Raw genomic sequence first — 20,239 nt, forward strand, 5'->3', positions numbered from 1 at the left:
ATTAGTTATAAATACATTGCATCACCAGGATGTTCCGGGACAGTACGCAGCATAAAAAGGCTGACTGGAGGTTGGTTTGGTGTTCAGGACTCAGGAAGTGACACAACTGAGTTACAGAGCAGCTTTTAATGAGACGCTATATAACTGAATTCATCAGGCTCGTCTTTGGATGTTTAATTCCAAAACACTGAAATAGTTGCTAATTGCTATTACACATTTATAGTAATAAACATGTTTAATGTCTCCAGTATACAGGATGCTTGCTTGTTTCAGTCAGAAGTACGTAATTTTGAGGTAAAAAGTTATCAAAATGTGTTTAAAGCTATGGCAAAATATTTTTGACTATTTTAACATTGCTGTAGTTTACATCACCATATTCTCACATAACTGTATACAAAGTGCAAAAATATTACAAAACATCACTTGATTACATTGAAAGCTACACCCTGTATTTCTGATGGCACTTCAGTGTAAATTCTGACATGATTCCCAAGAGCAGAAAAAAATAGCATTCATAATTTAATATTTAACAGATAAGTTAAGCTTTACACATTTCCACATAAACCACAATTAAAATACTAAACTTCATCCTCTATTTTAAAATGAACACAGATGAAAGATGCACATAGCATAAGTGCATGTTATTTTTCACTTATGGTTAATTATGGTCTTTCAAGCCTTTCAGTCCAGCTCTTGTTTCAGTGATTAAATTTATGAGAGTAGTAGGTATTGCTGTCTCCACCACAGAGTAGGGAAGCATTCCTCCTAATTCTGGCTGAATAAATACAACTAGCTTGGAATGCTCTGGATTCCTAGGATGAAAAGGACAGAAGCCTTCAATTAAAACTCATCTCTCTTGCTTCTAAACTTACTGAGATGCAAGTTACAATTTATAGTCCATCTCTGAAATAGCATTACTAATATGAAAGAATGGATTATGGATAAAGTTCCTAGGACATGAACTTCAGTTATTACTATGCGTCTCAGGAGGTTCCCTAAATAGTTTAAGGAGACTGTCTGAGCCAGAAAACTGACCTCCAAGAAAATCTAAAAGTTTCCCTGGAATATAACTGGCTCAATAAAAAAGCTCTTGTGTGGCTTTTATAAAGTCTTGCATAGAGAAGATAACTGAATAATCGAAGATAATAACATAAGGAGGTTTAAAATACTTACTCTGGCAAGGGTGAACACACATACCCACAAGGATTGTTATAGCCACGGACGCAAGGAGGAGTTGGAGGGCATCCTGAATATTCCACACTGACAGCTGTATCACCGCACAAAAAAGCGGCATCAAATTAGTTATTTATATATACACATCTATATGTACATCTATCTCTCTCTCTCTCTCTCTACACATATATATATATATATATATAAAATATATAAAAATTGTAACTTAAGAAAAGCTTTTAAAAACACAGCACTATTCCAGAAATGGGATAGTACAAAAAAAAACTCTCAACATGATCAGCCAGGCATTAAGGAAGTGTATTCTGTAGGCAAAATACCTAAACAACATTAAATACTTGTGCAAGTAATTCAATATACGTAAAAATTTCTACAGATGCTTGGGCAAAAGTACTATCATTGAGACGTGTTTATATGTACCTAAAGCTGACTTGTGGTTTAGTTCTGAACAAAGGAGTCTGTTAGCAGATATGCTAATAGCTTATTGTGTCAGCAGAATAAACAAAGAACACGGTTTTGGGTTTTTTTTTTTTTTTTGAGATAGACTTTTCTAGTTGCAATATTAAAATAAAAAAAGAAACTTTGGTTTGAGGATAAACAGGAAGGGATTGTTAGTATTTAATTTAGTAAGACCGCACATGGAGCAAGTACTATATACTGTGACTGGGCTGCAGAACTGATTGGAAAACAATTCACATTAGGATTTCCAGAATGCAGCCAAGATATATAAACATGCAGTAGTTATGTAAAACTTACAGTTAGTTGTAAGGATACCACCAGGATAGGGTTTAACATGCACCAAGTCAACAAAATCTCTTGATGAAATCAGTCCCATACCATAACTGTGTGTTACACTGTGGTATATACCGGTATCCTACAAGTAAGTAAATGTAATTTGTTGAATGAACATGTAAGCAGCTAAATTTTTATTTACCTGGAAAAGCAGCTGAATAATGAGAATGTGGCAAGAATGGATTTATTTGTTAGCAAAGAAAGACAGTTCTCATGTCCAGTTAGTGCTGAACTAACACCCATAACTGCCATGAAAGGGATTTCCTAGAGTGCTGGGATGCATTGCCATTCCTTGTGACTGGAGGCAAGGAATATCATTTCCACATAAAAAGCTCAAAACGTGCACACCAAGTATTCTAGCTCTACAGATACTAATTTGCATTAAGATACATATGCTAGATGGTATGTTACGTTCTAGGACAAAGATTCATGGTCTGAGCATGTGTTTTAAAACTAACCAGTTCCAAAAAAGCAGAGAGAAATGAATGAATGTACCAATATATCCTAATATCTGACAAACTCTGGCAGATCCAGGCAGAGGGAAGTGAAAGATTTGCAGAAGAGAAAAAGGGGAAGATTTTTATTTTATCAGTATAGAGAGTATTTTCATACATGAGTCATTTATACATGTGGAATATGTTCTTAGACCTTTCTCAATCATATGCAGGGCCATTTCTTTCAAATGCTTAGATAAAGGCTTGCTAATTCAGAACTGATATTCTTCGTGGGTGTTTTAAGCTCTTGTCTTTCAGAGCACCTGGGACAACGCCAAAAATAAATGGAATTCTAAATATGTAATGTTTCACTGCTCTGGTACAGTATCAATTCAATTTCCATGCTGTCCTTGACTTCAGTGTATTTAAAATAGCTCAGCATCTAGGGGAATACAAGACAGTGTCCAACTATAGTAGCTATAATAATAACAACATAAATTAAGAAGGATCTGATCTGCAGATTCCCTAGAGTGCAATCTAATTCATGTCTATGATAGCTGTGTTCACATAAAAGTTACCTGGTATTCCCATGCAAATACAATCAAGTACATACAAAGTAGACCTGAAGTTATTTGCGTTTTTCAGGGATTGGAGGTAGTTGTATATTTAACTTCTAAAACTCCCACTATACCTCCCTCCCTCCCTCCCTCCCCAAATTTCTGTGTTGATATACTACCAAAGAAACATCCTAGTTTGTTACAAGCCAGAAGAGTGTTTTTTTAATTTGTGTTAACTACACTAACTCAGAGGGGTGTTTTCTCTGGATTTTGGTGTGATTTTGTCTCATCCTACGCTTAATGGAGACTTCTGATGTTTTCTATCCACTGAATTACTGACGTGCTCAAGGTTATTTATTTTATAATAAATACTTCACTCCTAAAAGGAGGGACACAATTCATACCTACTCCACATCAGCTAGCACATTTAGAAATGAAAAGTTTTTACCAAACCAGAATGTACTTCATACTGACATCCTAGAGACTAAATTTTCTCTGTACCAGTAGAGGTCTTTTTAATGACCACAACTCAGGCAGAAAGAGATTAAAAAAAAAAAAAAAAAAATCTTTGAATGAAATTATTGTATTACCTGGTCAATCTTTTCCAACAGCTTGTAAGATTGTAATGCTTTGTCCCACTTGTTTCGATATTCAGGAAGATACATAAAAGGAATAATTTTACTAGGGACTTCCTTAATTATCCCTTCTCCTCGGTATCTAGATTTTATAAAAAACAAAACCAAATTATTAGTTCGTATTTGTGAACTGGAAAAAGAAGTTATATAATAATAAAGATCTAGCAGTTGGGTATGCCAGGCTATAATGAGGTAAAGCACTTGCTGGATTGATTAAACTTCAAATAATAATAAAAATACTTATTCTGCAACTCTTTTTTGAGAGAATTACAATCTTGGCACCATTCATTTTAAATTAATTATCGTGAATTATTAGATAGGAACCTGTTAGTTCAAATACACGTAGCAATGTTCATCCATTAATTCATCTTTTTCCAAATGACTACTTCCAAAATCCATTTTGATGGACAGTGAGAAGATTTCTAAACTAGTCTATTCTAGCATTTCTCAAACTTTTGTCCATAATCCTCTGGGGAGTTCAAGGGAAAGTTCAAAGAGGGGAAAAATGGGCCACTAATAAGGAAACAGGAAGCTCCTGCAATGCTAGCAACTGCTCACTAATACTGATAGTTCTCACACCTAGTTTCTGGAGAAACTGTGAATCATTGCAGTAAGCACTTACAGGGCAGCAATTATAACCAAAGGTGAAAGATGCTGCATGAACATAGATGAGCTCTGAAAGAGACTATGCTTACAAAAAGTTTTCATGAAACCAGCTGTACATTCCCTGATGATGTATGAACGTAAATCAAGAGCAGCGAAGAAAACTAGATTTAAAACCCAGTGCAGCAGCCTTGCAAAATTATGGGTCTGCTTCTCCACGCTGCAGCAGCTTTTGTCACCACTTAACTGCCTTGGTGGAGTAAGTGCAGTGTGGGTGTACATGCCTACTCCAGAAACTCGACTCTCCAGTACCTACAACAGGTAGAGATGGTGATGGAAAACACGTTAATGTCTACTGAAAAACAGGGAACGTAAGCTGTGGCAGAGCCAGTTAAAATCAGCATGTTACTATTTGGATACACCCTTCATTTCCACAGCTGCCATGAACTTATCATGTTTACCAATCTCGTGAGTAGCTCTTGCCTCCATCCTGTAATATCTTCTCTCCTAAACTCAGTAGGAGTCGTTAATCAGAAGGGTTTCCTCTATGCAAGGCTTCTGAAAAATACAATTGCTAGAATAAAAGGGCACTTCACCTGATTGAAGCCAGGATTTGCATTCTTTTTCACTACCAAATCATATATTGACTTATTTTAGCAAGTAAAGCAAACCATTAATACTCCTGTTAATGAAAAAGGAAACTGCCATCTGTGATATGTGGTTAATAAATATCCAGTGTCAAACTGGAAATTGGAACAGCTCTAATTCTGTTCCCAGAAGCAGCTGATATTACTTCATAAAAGATAAGCTGTATCAGTCCCTAGCATATCTCATTATAATGCTATAGTATAATTCTTCAGTAATACTAGTGACACAGCATTGACTTCTGTAGCGAATACCTTTGTTGTTGACACCTTCAGAAAAGTAATTGAGCAAGATTTTTGGATTCACAATATCACTAGTCAGGAATATATCATATTCAGAAGAAAAAAGATTCAGATGCAAATTTTCTCTACTGTATATCTGTCTAGATCAATATTTCACTTAACTCAATATGCATTAAGCATTTAAAAGAGAAGAGAAGCTCAGGACATGTCATAAGTGCCTATTTTCCTCCCCTTTCACATGCTTCTCTTCAGGGTGATTTTTTTCCCCTGGTCACTAAGGGATCAGCTGAGGGCCACAGCCAGCACAAACGAGAAGCAGGACTGCAGAGCCAGGAGAGGGGGTAAGGAAGAAGAGTGCAGCAATGTGAAGAGCAACACCAACTCTTATCAGTGACAGCAAGCTGCGAGAAGCAGCCTAGTCTGCCTCACCTAACTCCACCCTTTGGGCCAAATCCAGCTGCTTAACAAAAGTAGCACAGAATTCATAGCTCAAGAAAAGGAAAGATAGATAGAGCTGCTGCTCCAGAGGCTGCATGGGCCTCTCCTCCCTGATAAAATGTATTCTGTTTCAGATGCTAGAAAGAAGAAGGGCAGAAAAAGGACAGAGAAGGGAGAGTGAGAGAGTATGTTTACATTTGTGAATATCAGTCAATTCACAAAGATAAAGAGGTGAAAAGGGAAGCTGAAATGTAAGGGTATGAACAGAATTTTCCTGCCAGGAAGAGCTAGCAACTTCAGGCCGAAACAGTGATTCCATATTTACTTATTCCATTATAACAACTGTTACTCAACATTTAATTTTCATAGCACATTTGAAAACCAATTGGGAAATCCATCTCTTCGCTATTCCAGGACTGTGACTGACACTGTGCAACTATAGCACAACATCTTTTCTAGAGCCAACAAATTTTAGCTTAACAGTTTTCAGAAGGATAGATTATGATTAGTTTTTCTATTCGAATCTTGAGTGTCACTCTTAAAAACTGAAGTGTATATTCATTACAATGAGAAGCAAAATATAAATACTTACATGTTTCCTGAATACTCTTTTGAAGGCTTTGAAGCAACTGTAATATTTTTCTCAAGAGAGAAGAGGAAAATAGTAAGTCAGGAGTTGATAAAAAGCATTCAACTAACTTTTAAAGCAAAAAGAAATTGTAAACACTTTTTTACAACACAACAGATTTAATAAAAACAACATCATGAACAATATTAACTAGTATTTTCTTACTGAAACTTTTATCACTCTCCATCCTGAAGTATCTTGGTTGTATGATAGAATTTTTGTAGAAACTTCATCCGTAATTTTCTTATAGTCCATTTATCTGTAAAGATTTAAGAGCAATTTATTGGCATATTGATAAAAGCACTTCTCAACGAGCAAAAAGCATAGGGCTCATCCTCCCACAGGCTTTAACGAACCTTTACTGAGTATTTCTATCGAATCAACTACTTCTTATCCGTCATATACTGTTTCAGAAAAAGAGAGTCCTTATTTAAACAAAACCATAAGCGGTTTCCATGCATATTTTGCCCTGAGAAGTAGCTATTGGAGCAGGTCTTAAGACTGAACAGCCTCTCATGTGACGCGCTCCTCACTCCACACTAAATCCAACGTTACCGCACGTTAAAACTACCTCCCCTGACACAGTTTACCACCCGAGGCCCCGATGCTGCAAAGGTTTGCTGAGGGCGAGCAGATCTGCGGCCAACTCGCATCACCTGAAACGGCGGCGCGGCTCACGAGCAGCCGGACAGAGGCTTCCCCCCACCCCATCACCTTTATGGGCGCTGCAGTGTGCAAGCTGCTGGGCAAGGCCTGGCTCAGGCAGACCGCGCAGGCCGGGCGGCCGCCCGGACCCTCGCCAGCGCCGACACGGCCCTGCCGGCCGCTTCTCACCTCTCCGCCCTCTCCTCCCGACGCGCGCGGTATCTGCCTGGCAGCCCTCGGTCATAAGAAGTTTTTATGGCGGTTCTAAGGTCAATAACGTCGTCGAGCACTTCTGGACTCGTCTCTTGCGCACGCAGTTGGCTTCAGACCGCGCAGCGGACGCCGCGACCCCGCCGCCGCCCCCGCGCTGCTTCGCACCCACCTCAGAGCAGCGGGGGCGGCGGGTAACGACGCGACCCTCCCCTCCCCTCCCCCCTACCCCCGGCCGCCCCCGCGAGGCACGCCGGGAGCTGTAGTCCCGGTGTGCGGCGCGGCGCGGCGCAGCCCTCCCCGCTCCCACTACAACTCCCACAAGGCCGCGCGGCCGCCGCTGCGCCCGCGCGCCGCCATTTTGGAGAGCGGCGCGCTGCTTTCAAACGATTGCACGGCAAGTCCGAGCGGGCTGAAGCCGGGGCGGTGGCGGCGGTTCCCGGCGGTTCGGAGCCGGGCGGAACGGTGCACCTTTCATGGGGCTGTGCTCTTTTGGCTGCTTCCCTCCCATCCGTACCCCCCCGCCCCCGCTCCCTGCTTGTTGTGAGGGAAATGGCGGCGGGGGGCCTGTGGGGCGCCTGCCGTGGCCGGGCCTCCGCGGGCCTCTGTGGCCACTAACCGCCGCCCTGTGCCCCTGGAGCCCGAAGCCCAGCCCGGCTCCTCGGCTTTTCGGGGGGGGGGGCCCTCCTCGGCCTTAGGCGCAGCGGGGAGGGGGCCGCGGCTGCGGAGGTTTCGAGGTGTCCGGGAAGTTACGCCATAGCTTGTTACCAAAACCTGCGTTGATTGAGAGTGTTTGCCCTCGTTCCTTTGTGGTGTCCTTTGCCCTTTGTGCAGCTGATTCATATAAATCCTTATGCTGTCTTTGCACAGTGCTGCTCATGTGTGTGTAATGCTACTGTAATAAAACTACTAATCTACTTCCTTGTTGTATCATCTCTCTCTTAACACCTTGGTGGATTATTTCCAGGAAGGGGATTTTACCTACTGGAAGGAAATGGACTACCCAGTGTCTTCCAGTGGCCTTGAGAACCCTGACTGCAGCATTTGGAACTAGCCTGCGCTTACAACTCTTCAGTTTACAATTCACGGGGTTACAAAGCCAACTCGCGTTGGCTTGACTGTTGATTGCACAGATAAAGCAACTTTAAATGCTGCTATGGGTCACACTCCATGTAAGCCATCCATGCATCCTGTCGGATTCTTTGATACGTATTCCCATTCTGGTTATATAAAATATCTGCCAGAATAATGGCTTCCTACTCTGTTATACTCAACTGGCAATTTTTTTTCTTTTAGTAGTGTCTATGCTTTTTTTGCTTACTTCTATTTTTGTGCATGAGCACTAGCCTTTTGTGCTGGTTCTGAAATCAAAGGTTATGATATTCCAGCCTATTTTTGCTGAATTGTATATCTGGCAACAAATGTCAGCGATTCCTATTGTGAAATGCCATTCTTGCAAAAACAGGGTAATGAGGTTCCTCTAGCACTGGCAAGGAGCTAGATTTTTCTTGCTCTTTTGTTACATTTTTTGCCGCTATTACAGTGTCAATATGGAAGAGCCTCCCGAGTGTTATCTTTGTTTTCTGCCTTTTACTTTTCCAGCGAAACACACGTAAGTGACTAACTTAATTGAAATGCAGCAAGCTGAGAAGCTAAATAGTAATTTTTAGGAAAATAATAAATCTTGCGTAAAAATAAAAGTCACAGGTGCTTTACAGTTAATGAGAAGGAAATTCAGTGACACTGAACATATACACTTTTGTTTCTTTTCAATTTAGACTGCTTAAAAGGATGAGTGGAGATTCTAATAGAGATCTGGATAAAAACTATGGCAAGCTCCATAAAAAAATTCAGTGTCAGCTCTCCTGACTCAACAGTATCTTCTCTCCTAGCAAGCTATGGCACTGACAGCAATAATCCGTGCTCAAACAATGTGATTTGCTACAAGGACAAGCTTTACAGCTCTGCATCTGAGGCTCTGGAGGCATATATTGAAGATTTTGATTTAAGCCTCATGTCTCCAGAAATAAGCACTGGAAAAATCTGCATAAGTCAAAGCACTCCCAAACATACTGAGTTTTCCAAGTACCATGCCAAAGGAAGATATGGTACGTCTTCTACAAATATATCTTTTAATAAGGTTTGGTGTTTGCTGTTTGTCTTCTTGTCGTCGTCGATGGTATTGCAATTCCTTGCCTCGTATCAGCTGAATTTTAGTGAAGGAATGTTTCCTGCACAACTGCTTGCAAGAATATATGTGGCATAGTAAATGATGTTTAGTCATGGCTAGCGATATTTGTCATTCTCTGATTCTTTTTTGTAAGTAGTGGATTGGTGAAAGTTACAAAAAGTTACAGGAAGTGGCAGCGTTCATGACCACACTCATATATGCCATGATAAATTCCAGAGTATGGAACAGAGAATGTGTTTTCTATATGTGAATGTATGCTAAAAACAATATAAATCATGAATTAAGCTTGAGTCTTGACAAAAATCCCAGTTCACTTGCCAGACCAAGTAACACCGGAATCTAAGTAATGGAAGGAGTTCCCATAAATCCTACTTCAGGAATTAGAACAAAATTTGCCCCTTATTTATTGTTTTATATTTATGTACTCTTGGATCCGAAGTCTAAACTAATTGGGCCTAAGAACAAACTTATATGGGTTTGAATTGCTTTTACAATTATTAATTGGCTTGGATTAATGGATCTTTAATTAACTATATAAGCTTATATAAGAAAATCAAGGGTAGATAACTGTGCCTGAGCTAATTTATGCTGCAAATGCTTTGTCCATTACATCCAAAATAGCAATGCCCTAAGCACAGGCAAACTTTATACCTGAAAAAGGACATTTACCAAAGTTGCGTTGACAGGGACAGTTTTGGTAGCATACTTGTATTATTCAGGGTTTTTTTTCTCTTCTCCCTAGCCTATAATCTTCTTCTAGCTTCACACCTTTCCCTTCTTCCTTTCATCGACATAGCTATCCAAAGAATGATTTTGTAACATCAGTTTGACGATAATCCAAACAAAAATAGATATTCTGGTTATTACTGAGAAACTGTTATGTAGAAGATGTCATCTCTTCACACGTGACACTGAAGCTTCTCTGTTACTGTTTTTTCCTGAAGTCTCATTAGCTTTATTCCTGTGTTAGCTAGCTGCATGTATATTTTGTATATTATAGAAGCCTGTTGTATACAAATTTATCTTTGTGATGAGAAAGTGAGAAAAAAATAACTTCCAGCTAATAGCTAAGGAAAACCTATTTTTATGAATCAAAGTGTATTCGGTAAAAATAAGGATTTGTTGCTGTACTTCTTCCCTTAAAAACATCCAAGTCTAATCTTATATAGCATGTAAGTTTCTGCAGGATCACAAAATGAGTCTATAGGCCCATTAGCTCACTAATTGCCTTGCAAGCTATTGCTTTTAGTTGTCTTTTTCTATAGTAAATTCACTGTGTTTACATATGTAGAAAGTTGTCTCTAACATTACTATGTGGAGGGAGTATCACTACTAAGACTGAAAAGTTAGGGACATATTTGCAAAATACACAGTTCCACATGTGCAACTAAAAATAGATTGTAGGATGCTAGGGTTTTTTTTTCTCCATAATGGTTTTCACCATAACCCAGCGGTACTGACACTATCAAAGTTCTTGTGAGGAGTTGTCATACGACTGTAGAACTCCATGTGTATGTGTTGTCCAACATAAATCATACTGATACATGATTACATTTGCTAGAAATTTGCTTCTTTGATATTCATCCTTAGAATGTTAGCTAAGTTGCCAGACCAAGGGCAGTTATAAAATTACAAATGAAATTGATAAAGTTGTTTAATTAACCTTAAAAAAGTTATTTATCTTGTAATAGTAATTTGATATGCATTAAAGACAAAGTAATCAGTTGTACAAATCACCTTTGTATCTAAAAGCAAGGTTTCAGAAAAATGACTGGTGTTCCACTTCAGGAAAAGCACTTTTTTATTCATGATATATCAAAGAAGTTTCTTATCTCGGGAAGTTGGTTTCCTACCTGCAAATAGACAATTCAGATTTTCCAAATGTGTGTGTGATTATAAGAAGAAAATGTAGGAATGCTCTGGGGGGGTAGGTAGCTTGAAGATACTTGGGTTCTTGATTTTTAACATGACATTTATAAGTATAACTGCATCAGGATCAAATAAAGAAAAAGACATTGAACACTTAAGATTAAGATGAAGTACAAATACAGTACAAATAGAAGATATTAAAAGCTTTAAATTTTTGAGTACTGTGAAAGGAGGGGTAAGCTTCAGCAGATAAGTTTTTCTCATGATTCTAATTAGAAAAGGAACCACTCTTGCAAGAACTGGGATTCAGTACCCCTAGGTAAATAATGCAGTCAGACTTTAAATTGTTGCTTCACTTTTGATCTTACAAATGTATTGTTTTGGTATGCTTGAAGTTTAGCAGTTCATGTAAAATGTCTTTGTTTTTCAGTATTGGAGGACTTTAATCATCGTGCAGGATTAGGTTCTACTGCTTCATCCTGTAGAAGGAGGACTGAGTGTGACCCAGACTTGATTAGCCTCACAACAGATGACCTATTGGCTTTTCCAGCAGATGGATCTCAGCCCTTTGTCCAGCGCCCTCCTTTTAAAACAAGGCATCAAAATAGTGAGTGCAGCAGGCGGTCGCTTAAAAAGTCTACTTTCTACCCTTACCAAACCTCATCACTTGATATTGAGAAGGATTTCTGTCTCCAAGAGAATGACAAATCTCTTGCTAATCAGAAGTTACACAAGAGCTTCTGCAAAAAGAAGCACAGCATATGTACGTCTCATAGTTACGGTTCTGTCTCTTGTAAAGGAAATCCAAGAGCCTTGTCTTTTGAAGAGAACTCTAATGCTTTTCCTGTTAAGAATTATCCAAGATGGCTTACTAGTGGGAAGCCTGACTTAAGCGTGTCAGGGATAAGTAGTATTCCAAATTTTGACTACCCAATCTGGCTTAACAGTCATAACCTTTTTTCTGATTCAGCTAATGAAGGTGATGGTCAAACTTTTAATATGCGACATGAAACTTCCTCTTCACAAACTTCCGAGATCCTGAAAAGGAGACACTCCATGGATAAAGACAATTCTAATTTTTTTTTTGAACACAATGATTGCCTGGATCTAATAGGTGATAACGAAATAGCAGAAAGTTGCAACTATGACAGTCCGGATTCATGCTTCCAATTTGGTAACTCCTTTTCAAGACACACCAAAGAGCCATTTAGAGGTAACTTTATTTCACAAAATTTGTTTTTGAATTTTTTAGGATGTGTATAAATAAATTAAAGAAGTGTTCATTTTTTAAATCGCAACACGAGCTATGTTAGTTGAACTGCACCGGATAGTAGATTTATTTACTCCCATCTTTGACAAATGATTAAAAGCGCTAACCAGTATTTGACCAAGTTAAACAGCTGCTATACTTCAGATTTTCATATATAAATTAATATTTAAGCATTCCTGTATCGCAAAGAATATTTGTTACAGTGTTATATTTAGCACCTTACTGCCCGATAATAACAATAATTCCAAATATTTTAATAGAATTTCAAGCACTGAAGTAAATTATGTGAAGTGTAGACTTGAAAGAGAGAGATTCCTAAACACGATGTAAATGAATCTGCCAAATTGTTAAGAAGTATAATTTATCATGCAGTCTTTTCTCCTATTCTACACAGCAGGAAAAATTTGTAACCCGTAAATTTGGGTTATCTAATGCCCTCAATTTATATAAAGACTTTGTGTGAGACTCTCTCACGTAGCTGCTCTGTGTAGCAGGCGATTGCTTTTCAGCAGCGGGCGATTCTGCCATGTGGAAACACTGCCTTGTCTTTGTGTCGTGAAATATCGGTTAGATTTGCGTTAATATCGGCAATTAACAACTCTTAAGTATTAATTACCTTCACTTCTCTCTAGTTCTCCTCATTTAAAAATAAAAACATCTTTTCTTTGTTATGCAAACCATAACAATTGATCTCTCCCCTTTTCCCAGAAGTTATATATAAAAACTAAGTTAAACTATTATTTATGTTATGAATTCAAAGTTACAAAAAGCCTGATTTGCGAATATCTGTAAGCCCCTTACCTAGTGTGTAAGGGGCATGAGGAGCTGGTTTCAATATGTGGTTACGTCCTTTCTTTCACCCAGAAATTTTTATCAACTATGAATAGGATAGATATAAAAATAGATGAGAATGTGTCTGTCATTTTGAGTGCTTGTCTCAACCTATTTTTAAAGGTGAATTTTGTATGTGGTTATATGTATGATATGCATGTAGATGTTTGCATGATTTCTCTCCCAGGTATCTGTAAAAGCTCATATTAGAAAAACCTATATAAAATACCAGGAAAATTGACCAATAGATTTGCAGTATTGATAGGCAACATTTCACTCTGTTTTGTGAAATAGTCTTAATTGTATTTTGTACAGCATGAAAGCACTAGAAAAAAATAAATAATTTTGAATGCTGTATGTGATATTTGTATTAAATAAGTTAGGAAAAGAAATGCTTGACTACTTTAGACACCCTTCTGTCAAGAACCTTTCAGATCCCACTTGGTACAGATGATTTACATGCCATACTGTCGTACTGAGATAAGCAAAGGGGCTGTATTGTGGCTACCGTATCTGTAAAATATGTGCAGTGCTTTGTAACTCATCTGTAGTAATTTTCTTTGAGCAGTCCGTACAATTGAAAGTAGTGTGGAAATAATGCCAGCTTGAAGGGGGTCAGATGCATCGTATCTTTATTTTTTAGAAGATCGGCTTGAGCTACTTACCTTGAAGACTGAGAAATCTCTGGAGACTTCAACTGAAGATTTGTCAAATTCTCTGAAAAATGATGACAGTCCTTCTACAACAGATATCCTAGAAGCAGAAAGATCATGGGAAAATATTCCAGTTGCTTTGTAAGTCAGCTTAGATTTTAAAATATTTTTTTCTTTTTTTTCACGTAGTTACTTTTGTATATGTAGACTGTAAGTAACAGAGCTGTGGTATATACATAAAAGGTTTATATTTAGATTTTTGTGAAGTACAAAACTTTTGCTATTTCAAGGTCAGGAGATTCATGCACTACTTTCCCCTTTTCACCATCTCGAGAAGAGTACTGTCCGTATTACTTACTGTTGCCTTTTAATAATGTTTCTTGTATGCTGTATCGTTAACATACAAAGATATTACTTCAAGAAGAAAATATTTAAGGGAACTTAAATTGTTAGCTTTAACATTTTATGGGTTTCCTGGCTAATAGTTGTGGGAAGTGTGCTTTAAAAAAGCAGTATGGCCTTGAGAAATTTTGGAGTGCTCCGGGGAGTGAAATTTCTATTGTTCAGGAAGTGGAAGGTATATGCTAGAAATCAATACTAGAAGTTTCTACAGCTTTAGTCGTTTTTAAGATGAAAGAAGCCATTTGTGGTTATTTGCATTGTCTATCTGCCAGTTTCCCTTTACCCAGAGGATTTTGAACCATTGGTTAATTTTGCTAATATTTAACAGATGAGTAAAAATGTCAAAATACAACATTCTTGCAGGATGTTTTTGTTTGTTTGACAATAGAAGAGGTACTATTAATGCTTCTCCTGAGAGAGAGGATGACAATCTAACCCCCTGCTAGCCACCAGAATATTCACCTAGGAGAGCACCTTTGGAAATCAGGCTTCATTAATTTCTGATTCCATGAAACTACTTGTTTTTGAGACTGTAGAAGGATTAAAGGTCAGCAAGGATAAGGAAACTGTTTTTCTTTGGATGTTGAATACTAATGCAGGAGTAGCAGGTGTAAGAAAAACATCCATGTGTACTACATTATGGCTAGGTTTTAAAGAAGCTCCAAAGCGTTAAATACGTCCTTATATCACCTTTTTTGTTCAGTTGCTTTGTTATGGCTACCAAGGTTTTGATTATACTGGCAAAACTGGGAAAAACAGTTATGTGGTTCTATTGCAAGCACCAAAGTGCTGACAGGACTACTCAGTGCCGCGCAGTGTTGCGTTGAGGCAGTATATCTGGTTCCATTGTAATGACTATATCCTAAAACAACTCTTACAATTTATAAACCTGTTCCCCATTGCATCCGTAACGTGTCTTTAGCAAATCACCAGTGCCTGTACGCTGTGAGGATGAGGAGAATACTCTACCATTCCCTAAGGCAAATATAGTTCATGAGTTCTTCGAAGACTGTATAAATGACAAAAACAAGGTCAGTAAAACTGAGTATTTGTTTTTGAGAGTGCCCAAAACACATCAGACCAGTAAATAATAAAAGGGAGAACGCCTGTAAATTGGTTGTCATTCTTGCTGAAATGTATAAAACAGAAAGTCAAACTGCACTAATTTAGTCATATTTCAGCGTGCTGAATTCTTTCAATTATTCAACCCTATAATCTAATTCTAAAATTATGAATAAAAACCATCCAACTAGAAAATGCTTTGCTTAGTAGTGGTTTTACTCTTACACTCTATATTTTGTTTAAATAATAATTGTCTTGCCTCAAGTAAAGGAAGAAAGGCTTTTGTCATTAAATGTATTAAATGCTACTAAGTCCATAGCCTTATTGATGTCATGTAGATTATGCGTCAAGTTCAAGAGGTAAGTTATGTAATTTATTTCTTATTATTCCTGCTTTTGCCTTGGAACTGGATCATAGATTCAATTTACTGTCTTTAGATTATTCATTATTTCTAATCCCATTCTTTAATATTAATCACTTTCCTGGTACTTTTGATATTATTCACTTTTTCATTTTAATTATATGAACCCTTTCTATTTTTCTTATCCTGTTTTGAGACAGGGAGACAAACACTGAACCCAGTATTCTAGTTGAAAGGCATACTATTAATTTGGTGCGTTTCCTTTATTTTCTGCCCTATTGTACTTGAATCTCAACTGCTCTAATACTCTGTTTTCCCATCCTGTAGAAGGCATAGTATTCTTTTAGCTTTTCTGCTATTGCACATACTTCTGTTTCCCTAAGGAGTTAATTGACGCAGAACCTAACAATATGAATGAGACAAAATATTCTGTCTGATGAACGTTGCTTTACTGTATTTCATCCTTCATCTTTCCCATTCTTTTGGTTCTGCTATATCACTAGACATTTCTAAATATATGCAAGTATTTATGGATTATCCACGAGTTTTGTCACCTTGAATTCATTTGCTGTTTTTGATTATTCAATTAATAGTTATTATATAGTTGCTAATTATATGACTAAAACCTATGTGTATTATCATTAACGAAAGTTACTTGCTCTGTCAGTTACAAAATGTTAAAACATGTTCTACCAGTGTTCTCATAGCCTTACAAGGAATTGACACTGTCGGTCTTACTATTCTTGAATTATTTTACATAAACCAGGGCTGAGGGTTTTCTGTAATTCTTCAGATTTTCCTAAAAACATATGTATTCACAGTGACTTCACTGACCATACAGTGGCATAAATTAAGACAATCTAGTGTAGCATAGCAGCATGCATGTGCAATTTGTAAAGAGACCTTTAAAAAAAAGGTAGCAGAAAACCCTCATAGAAATTAGCCTTTAAATTGTTTCAGGGAAATCTCAGAGGCATTTTTCTTTGTGTGACAACTGTCAGTGCACTGCAAAATGAGCAAAATCTTTGGGTTTTGATCTAGGAAAATACCTTTTCTGGAGGTAATCATCATGGACCAACTGAAACTTTAAAGCTAATGTTGTTTAACCTTCAAGCAGTTCATGAAAGTTTAAACCAGAATAAAATTACTGAAGAAAAGGAAGAGTTTGAAAAAGTAAGTGGTCAGTTTCCTTATATTGTTTCTCGTCAATACTGATGTACCGTTTACCTTTCTGATAAATATTTTTAGTCTTTTTATGGGCTAGGATTCCAGTCAGCTTACAAAGAATACTGCGACAGGATTGAACTCAGTTTGAATCAGGGACATACGCTCAAGATTGCCATGCCCTAAACCTAATACATCCGTTTTGTTGTTGTTGTTGTTGTTGTTGCCGTTGTAAATGGGAGGCTCTGTGCTATGTTATGCTATAATCTGTCCCATTTCCCCTTGGCATTTTATGGCAGGTCAGTAACATTGGTAGATGGCCTCAGCTGTGCTGCAGCAAGTAGTATTTGTAATCCAGAAGATGGCGACATTACAAGCAATTCAGTCAGATGCTAGAAGACTGAATTGCAGTCTTCTGGATGAGTTGTCTTCTGATAATATCCCAACCCATCCTAGGTTTTAAGGGACATGTAGCAATTTTTAGAAAAAAAAGACATTCTCAGATGCATTATCCTTGCCTACTTCAGAATCAATGAGTTTGTATTTTGTGGTCCTTTAGTTTCAAAATGATTTCATTGACTTTATTATCTCTTTAAAAGTTTTTTGTAATGTTGCTTACAATGTGTTCCTAAATCATATGTACTTTGTAAAGCTTATACTAGGTAGTGAATGAAATGATCCACGTATATGGATCAAGTGGGCTGGAGGAATGGGCCAACAGAAACCTCATGAAATCCAACAAAAGCAAATGTAAGATCTTGCACCTGGGAGGAAAAAGCCCCTTGCAGTACAGACTGAGGACTGCCTGTCTAGGGAGCAGCTCTGTTGAAAAGTCCTTAGTAGTGTTAGTAGCTTCAAGCTGAACATGGAGCCAGCAGCGCACCCTGGCAGCAAAGGCCAGCAGCATCCTGGGCTGTATGAATACGAGTGCAGCCAGTACAGCAAAAGAAGTGATTGTCCCTCTGTATCCCCCAGCGCCCATTAGCCACGTCTAGGATATTGCATCAAGTTTTGGGACCCCCGCTTCAGGAGAGACATCAATAAAGTGGTGGAGGGCCACCAAGATGGTCAGGGGCTGCAGCACTTGCCTTGCAATGGGAAGCTGAGGGAACTGGGCTTGTTCAGCCAAGAAAAGAAAAGGTTTTGGGGGGAGCTAATAACAGCCTTCCAGTACCTGTGAGGAGCGTATCAAGAAGACGGAGCCAAGCTCCTCACAGTGGTGCATGGTAGAAGAATGAAAGACAACAGGCATAAATTGAAACAAGAGGTTCAGACCGGACATGGGCTGACAATTTTTTCCCTATGAGGACCGTCAGGCAGAGGAATAGAGTTGCTGAGCAGTCTCCATCCTTGGAGGTTTTCAAGACCTGATTGGATAAAGCCCTGAGCAACCTGATGTGACCGCAGAGCAGCCTCTGCTCAGAGCAGGAGACTCGAGCGGAGACCCAAACTGAATTACTTTATGATTGTAGAATATAGAGTTGTTCACAATCCAATGAAAAGTGCTATAAGAATTCCATGCTTACTATCATATTCAGTTAGCTTTCTTTTCCTCAATTAGCTTTTTTTTTTTTTCAAGCTTTCTGAAAAAGCAGATGCTGAATTAGAAGTGTGTGACAGTGAGATGATCCCTCTTACTAATTCTCTTCAGAAGTAAGTGACCGTTGGTGTTCTGACTTTCCACTCAGTTTCAGAAAGTTGTGCCTGGAGAAAGAAGGATAAATTAGCTGAGAGAGTGGTCATGTGATTTGAAAACTTTGTTGAATAAACCAGTAAGGAATAACTAAAAACATGGGAGTTCACAGAGCAGAAAAATATGTAATGAATCATTGCAGAGATTAACTCTGTTAATAAACCTTTGTATCTTCTGTATTGAAATAAAATCTGCACACCACAATAAATTGAGTATTGCTACACATAGCTGGACTTGAAAATAATCAAACTTGGAGAAGCTTGTAACATGGGACAAAATATTTTTTTACCTTTTTTTTTTACTGCTTCGAGAACAATAACTGATAGAAAACATAGTCCCTATATGAAATCAGCAGAGTCCTAGTGAACAATTGTAAGTGAATAAAGAAATAATAATTTTAAGAAGATGCCAAATGGAAAACAGATGTTGATTATATAGCATATTTACTTCAACAGATCTCAACTAGATCTCTAGTTCTAGACTGCAATATTAAAAAGAAGTTTTTTGAATTTTAAAAAATAAACTTTTAGTATTGATAAGCTGTTTTCTGACATATTTTGCAGCATTTAAAATGCTGTGTGAAATAACGCATTGCTGTAATAATTTTAACAGAAACTGCATGTTTGTGTGAGCACCTGCATTTGAGAAAACATATTTGAAATTTCAGTTTTGAAAAGGTTTTTTTGTTTTAATCTTAGTGTATTTTATAATCTCTAAGATAGAATGAACGCAACAGTTAGACTTGGAGATGAGAACTGTATCTAACACCATTCAAACTGTTAAACTGTTACTAAGAAATCAACATTTTCTTAATGTAAATAATTATGTGTACAGTGTTATGAAAGTATTTTTCCTAATCTAGGGCTTTACACCATTTGTCTCGTCTTAAAAGTCTTGTTGAAGATAACAGTAACAAGCAAGAGCAAGCTGATGATCACCAAGAAGATAAACAAGAAGAAAGCAAGAGTAATCCGTGCAGCTGATATCTAGAAATCTTTCAATACTGTGTAATTGAAATAATGTGATGTCCTGTCCTTTAGTCAGAATGTTTTTTGGAAGCTGTACCAGCGCATGTTCTCAGAAAGTGTTGCTCAGTATTTCTATACATATTCATTATTTGCATGCATTACTTCAAAACTTAATTATTCGTGGTTCCAGTAGGGTCTAACAACATATGACGAGAGAGATCTTTTTAAAGAATGTTTAATTAATGTGAACGCTTTCGTGGAAGAAGCTTTGTCTTTATAAGAATAAAAACTCCAAATATTAAATTACTTGGTCAGTTTTAGTCACCGCTTAACTGCCCAGATCATGAGAAATGGGGAGCTGATTATCATGTGTAAAGTTAAACAGGAAGTTAGCAGTTATTATGCAAGATGTTCAGTGCTCTTCTTTCTAACAGGGCTTGAGTTGGTGTAATTGTGTGCTCCTTGTTCTGCCAACTACACACTTGTCAAATATATTGTATCCAAAAGCGTCTGAAGTCTTTTTCATTGCCCCCCTTTCGCATCCTAGTGAGGCCTGGTTCTTTGGGTGGAGGAGGTACTCATTTGGAAGCATCCTATTCAGGAGCAAAGAACAAGTTACAGCTGAACTGATCTTCCAGTGGATTGCTACTGTTCGTGGCAAGTCCTAATCTCCCTTCTGTTTTCCTTGGCCTTGTTCTTGGCTTTGGAGCTCCCCAAATCTTTCACTGGGCCTAAACAGGTAGAAGAGTATTTTT

The 20,239-nt window shown here is 37.9% G+C and overlaps 2 protein-coding genes across 11 annotated transcripts; one reads left to right on the forward strand and one right to left on the reverse strand.

The window, feature by feature from the left end:
- Window positions 1-107: 107 nt before the first annotated feature.
- On the reverse strand, window positions 108-7,257 carry LOC104138481 (stAR-related lipid transfer protein 6). Of its 2 annotated transcripts, none has more exons than XM_009666097.2 (7): window positions 7,000-7,257; window positions 6,331-6,424; window positions 6,130-6,179; window positions 3,565-3,691; window positions 1,948-2,065; window positions 1,174-1,267; window positions 108-812 (listed from the first exon to the last, which is right to left on the reverse strand). In XM_009666097.2, exons 2-7 carry the CDS (start codon window positions 6,418-6,420, stop codon window positions 659-661), a joined length of 633 nt encoding a protein of 210 aa, XP_009664392.1. In that variant the 5' UTR covers window positions 6,421-6,424; window positions 7,000-7,257; the 3' UTR covers window positions 108-658. The 2 variants fall into 2 exon arrangements, with proteins under 2 accessions (XP_009664392.1, XP_068782581.1); XM_068926480.1 differs by having other exon boundaries at window positions 6,880-7,154.
- Window positions 7,258-7,287: 30 nt separating this feature from the next.
- Window positions 7,288-19,995, forward strand: LOC104138479 (lung adenoma susceptibility protein 2 homolog). Of its 9 annotated transcripts, none has more exons than XM_068926486.1 (10): window positions 7,288-7,417; window positions 7,988-8,192; window positions 8,799-9,128; window positions 11,511-11,687; window positions 12,051-12,293; window positions 13,825-13,975; window positions 15,159-15,267; window positions 16,701-16,832; window positions 18,403-18,476; window positions 19,379-19,994. In XM_068926486.1, the coding sequence occupies exons 3-10, from the start codon at window positions 8,849-8,851 to the stop codon at window positions 19,497-19,499; spliced, it is 1,287 nt and encodes a 428-aa protein (XP_068782587.1). In that variant the 5' UTR covers window positions 7,288-7,417; window positions 7,988-8,192; window positions 8,799-8,848; the 3' UTR covers window positions 19,500-19,994. The 9 variants fall into 9 exon arrangements, with proteins under 9 accessions (XP_068782587.1, XP_068782582.1, XP_068782588.1 ...); XM_068926487.1 differs by having other exon boundaries at window positions 7,363-7,412; window positions 19,379-19,995; XM_068926489.1 differs by having other exon boundaries at window positions 7,384-7,485.
- The last annotated feature ends 244 nt before the right edge of the window (window positions 19,996-20,239 follow it).

This window comes from Struthio camelus, chromosome Z (assembly GCF_040807025.1).
Source record: "Struthio camelus isolate bStrCam1 chromosome Z, bStrCam1.hap1, whole genome shotgun sequence".
In the NCBI taxonomy this organism is placed as follows: Eukaryota; Metazoa; Chordata; class Aves; order Struthioniformes; family Struthionidae; genus Struthio; species Struthio camelus.